Here is a 3,688-nt window from a genome sequence, read left to right on the forward strand (position 1 = left end):
AAAAAACACAAGGGCATGTCAAACCATCTCCTGTGCTTGAAAACACCTCCAGAGCCCTGAGGGTTAAGATGTTCTTTTAAATTAATCGACTGAGTCACTTGGGGTGTGGATGTGCTGTGACTAACAGCTTCTCTTCTCAGAACAAAGATGTGACGCATGTGAATCTGAATGTGAGGAACCCCAGTGTCTCTGAACATGAGAGTCACTCACCCAAGTCATGGCACAGGCCTGCGATCTGCACACACAGCACATCCTGCTTCGTTATGAGGAGCTCCGGCTGTCTTTCATTGAGTGCCTGGACCAGACATCCGGCCAGATATCCCACCCTGCACCACACACACACACACACACACACACACACACACACACACACAAATGAAACGAGACTCATTAAGCTCCATGAGGTCAACAAGGAACACAGTCATAAAAATAGAATTTACAATATGATGCAGAATGTTAGAATTTGCCAAATTTGGGATGAATACATCAAAAGCAGGTCTATCCTTAAATCAACGCATAATAGTTTGTTTATATTAAGCCACAAAAATACTACTTGAATATGAATCCTGCATTGCATGTCATTGCATTCGTGTAGTAAACAAAATTGCTCATCTGTGCCGTTCATTCACACACACTGACGCCGTGTTTTCAGCCTTAACACTCAAGTACATTAACTAGGGTGGCCATCGTTTATAGAGGACACATCCTGGACAGGAATTTGACCAATAATGTGCACGCATCATACATAATCGTGGTGTGTGAGAAGATGAGATCTAGAGAGAACAATCAAAGTGATGCAAGTAGGAACACATTTGGTGAATTTTTTGTTTAACTTCAGTTGTCACTGTACAGACTGATCGTTTTATAACACCCAGGGGTAAGTGTACCCCCATTTGAGAACCACTGTCATCAATGACAGGCCAGACAAAAAGCAAGGGCCGAGGCGACCCAGACCTTGGACACAGGATCTGGCTCTAGGAACATGGAGGAACATGGAGTGCGGGAGGTTGATGGGTACCAACTAGAGATAGTCAAGCTCTCCTCCACACAGAGCTCAAGCTCTGTAAACCAACTGCTTTAAAGGGGCTGGACTCTCCACTACTCTAGAGTTGGCCACGGCGAGAGGCGGCGGGCTGGTGCAAACTTGCTCATAAACCCCCAGTTTAGTCACCATGTGTTGGAGTTTACAACGGTGAACGAGAAGGTCGTTTATTGCCTATGGGCCGAATGACAGTACAGACCACCCGACCTTCTTTGGGTCTCTGGGAGGGGTGCTGGAAAGTGCTCCGACCGGAGACTCAGTCATTCAGGGACTATAATGCTCACGAGGTATGCTAGTAATACCTGGAGAGGCATGATTGGATCTGAAGCATTAACCTGATCCTTGATTGAACCCAAGTGGTGTTCTGTCATTGGACTTCTGTGCTAGTCAAAGTTTTCCTATAACAAACACAATGTTCAAGCATAAGGGTGTCCATCAGTACACATGGCACCAAGACACCCCAAGCCAGGGGTCAATGATCAACTTTGTGGTCGTTTCATCTGACATTTGCCCGTAAGTGTTGGACAACTGATCACCACCAGGTGGTGAGTTGGATCCTTTGGCAGGGGAGCAAGTTGGACAGACTTAGAAGGCCCAAGCATACTATGAAGGTCTGTTGGGAACATTTGACAGAGGCCCCCTATCAGAGAGGTCTTCAACTCCCATCTCCAATAAGAGCTCTGCCCGGACACTGACAGAGGTTGGAGACATAGTCCGAGTGCACCATGTTCTCCACCTCCATTGTCAACATGGCCGTTCAGAGCTGCGTTCGGCAACCCCCAAACCCAGTGGAGACACCGGAAGTAAGAGATGTTATCAAGGTGAAGGAGTCCTGTCGAGCCTGGCTGGATTTCTAGGTGCAGCCTGTGGGCCGGAGGGTGTCCAGTTTGGGGGTTCTTGTCTCTGCTTTTATGGTTGATGTTGTACTGTTGGCTCCATCAAGCCAAGACCTTCAGTGGGCACTGGAGCAGTTTGCAGCCAAGTCTGAGGCCATGATTCTTAGTCGGAAAAGGGTGACTTGCCTTCTTCAGGTTGGTGGGGAGTCCCTGCCTCAGATGGAGGAATTTAAGTATATTGAGGTCAGGAACAGGAAATTGACAGAAGGACCGTTTGGTGCAACCTCTGCAGGATTGTGGTTGATGTACCTCCCTAGGGAGGTGTTCTAGGCATGTCCCACTGGGAGGAGGCCCCTGGGGAAGACGTAGGACATGCTGGAGGGACTAATGTCTCACAGCTGGCCTGTGAACACATCAGTGTTGCCCTAGCAGAGCTGGAGGACGTGTCTGGGGAGAGGAAAGTCTGGGAGTCTGCTTTGACTGCTGCCCCACAACCTGCCCTCAGATAAGCGGAAGAAGATTGATAGATGGAATAAAATAAAGTATATGGAAAATGTAAAACAGAATTTGTTCAAAATAAAACTATTAAAAAAAATTATAATTATTTACAGCCACTTTTGACATTTTAATGTCACTCTCGGTAAACATTTAATGATTTAATTAATTAGACAATCAGATTTAGTTTTATTTATTTAACTGTTAAAACTAGAAAAGTAAAAAAAAATCAAATAAGTCAAATAAAAAAAAAATAAAAAAAAAATAAATTAGGGAAAACAAACTAGATTTCTTAGAGCCATGATTCATCAGTGTGCAGTATCTCAAACAGTGAAAGCTGTGGTTGTGTGCAGGCGTTGTCTGAGCCTGTGGGTCTGCTCACGCACCCGACGGAGTGCTCGAAGCGGTTGTGGGACGCCCCGGGGAACACCAGGTATGTTCCTCCCAGCTGCTTGATGTGGCGCAACCTCTGGAACTGAGGCGTGTCGATGAAGCGCAGCAGCAGTGGGTGCAGCTCGATGTGGCCATGGATGGGGTCATTGAACACCTTCATGGACTCATCTGAGAGCTGCCAGAGCTTCTGAAGACAGTGCAGGACCTGCAGGCGTGAGCCCAGGGGTCTGAGCAAGCAAACACAGAGTCAGCGTCAGCTGGGAAGCACACATTTACATTCAGACATTTAGCAGACTTACAAATGAAGCCAACAAAATCACCAAAAGAGCAATGATGCAAAAGTGTTCTAACCAGTCTCAGTTAATCTAACACTGTACGCGTAGCAAGTCATTTGTTAATTGTAAAATTGTTGTAAATTGTTAAACAGAAAAAGAATGATGAATTATAAATACTTTTTAGTTTTTAATTGCATAATAAGCAAAAGAAGTTCATGTAATCTATAGCAGTTAATGTTAACTAATGAACCCTATTGTAAAGTTACCATTATTAATATAGCGGAAATTCTATCCAGTTTTGTTACTTTCAGTAAAAGTGTGGTTATTTTAAAGGCTTGTGCTTTTATTTATTTTCATACAGTATCATTAATTACTTTAATGAAGTAACACTTACAAAATGCCCATCTTCTCCAGAAGTGCCTCGCTGAGGTATGGCAGCCCTGGCCCCGTTATGCCATTTTCTGAAAAAAAAAGGGGTTTTATAAAACTTGATCAAGTGTAGATTTTATTTATTTATTCCATTCCAGCGTCTAAATTCTATATTCAAGGTGAGAACCAGTCAATCTATACAAGTCTTCTCTCTTCACACACACGAATCAATTATATATGAAACATCTGATTGAAAAAGTAATCTAAAGTGGCTTCTT

At 44.1% G+C, this 3,688-nt stretch overlaps 1 protein-coding gene across 1 annotated transcript; it reads right to left on the reverse strand.

Annotated features, from left to right (window-relative positions):
* Nucleotides 1–63: 63 nt before the first annotated feature.
* On the reverse strand, nucleotides 64–3,498 carry LOC122334643 (deoxynucleoside triphosphate triphosphohydrolase SAMHD1-like). The gene is made up of 3 exons (XM_043232660.1): nucleotides 3,436–3,498; nucleotides 2,760–2,993; nucleotides 64–326 (listed from the first exon to the last, which is right to left on the reverse strand). Exons 1-3 carry the CDS (start codon nucleotides 3,444–3,446, stop codon nucleotides 203–205), a joined length of 369 nt encoding a protein of 122 aa, XP_043088595.1. The 5' UTR covers nucleotides 3,447–3,498; the 3' UTR covers nucleotides 64–202.
* Nucleotides 3,499–3,688: the final 190 nt, after the last annotated feature.

This window comes from Puntigrus tetrazona, unplaced genomic scaffold, assembly GCF_018831695.1.
Source record: "Puntigrus tetrazona isolate hp1 unplaced genomic scaffold, ASM1883169v1 S000000599, whole genome shotgun sequence".
NCBI classification, from domain to species: Eukaryota; Metazoa; Chordata; class Actinopteri; order Cypriniformes; family Cyprinidae; genus Puntigrus; species Puntigrus tetrazona.

Bases quoted from the DNA above. Each gene is read 5' to 3' on its own strand.
- LOC122334643 (XM_043232660.1), bottom strand. The intron at 327-2,759 runs GTGCGTGAGCAG...TGTGTGGTGCAG, and splicing joins CGCTTCGAGCACTCCGTCGG to GGTGGGATATCTGGCCGGAT.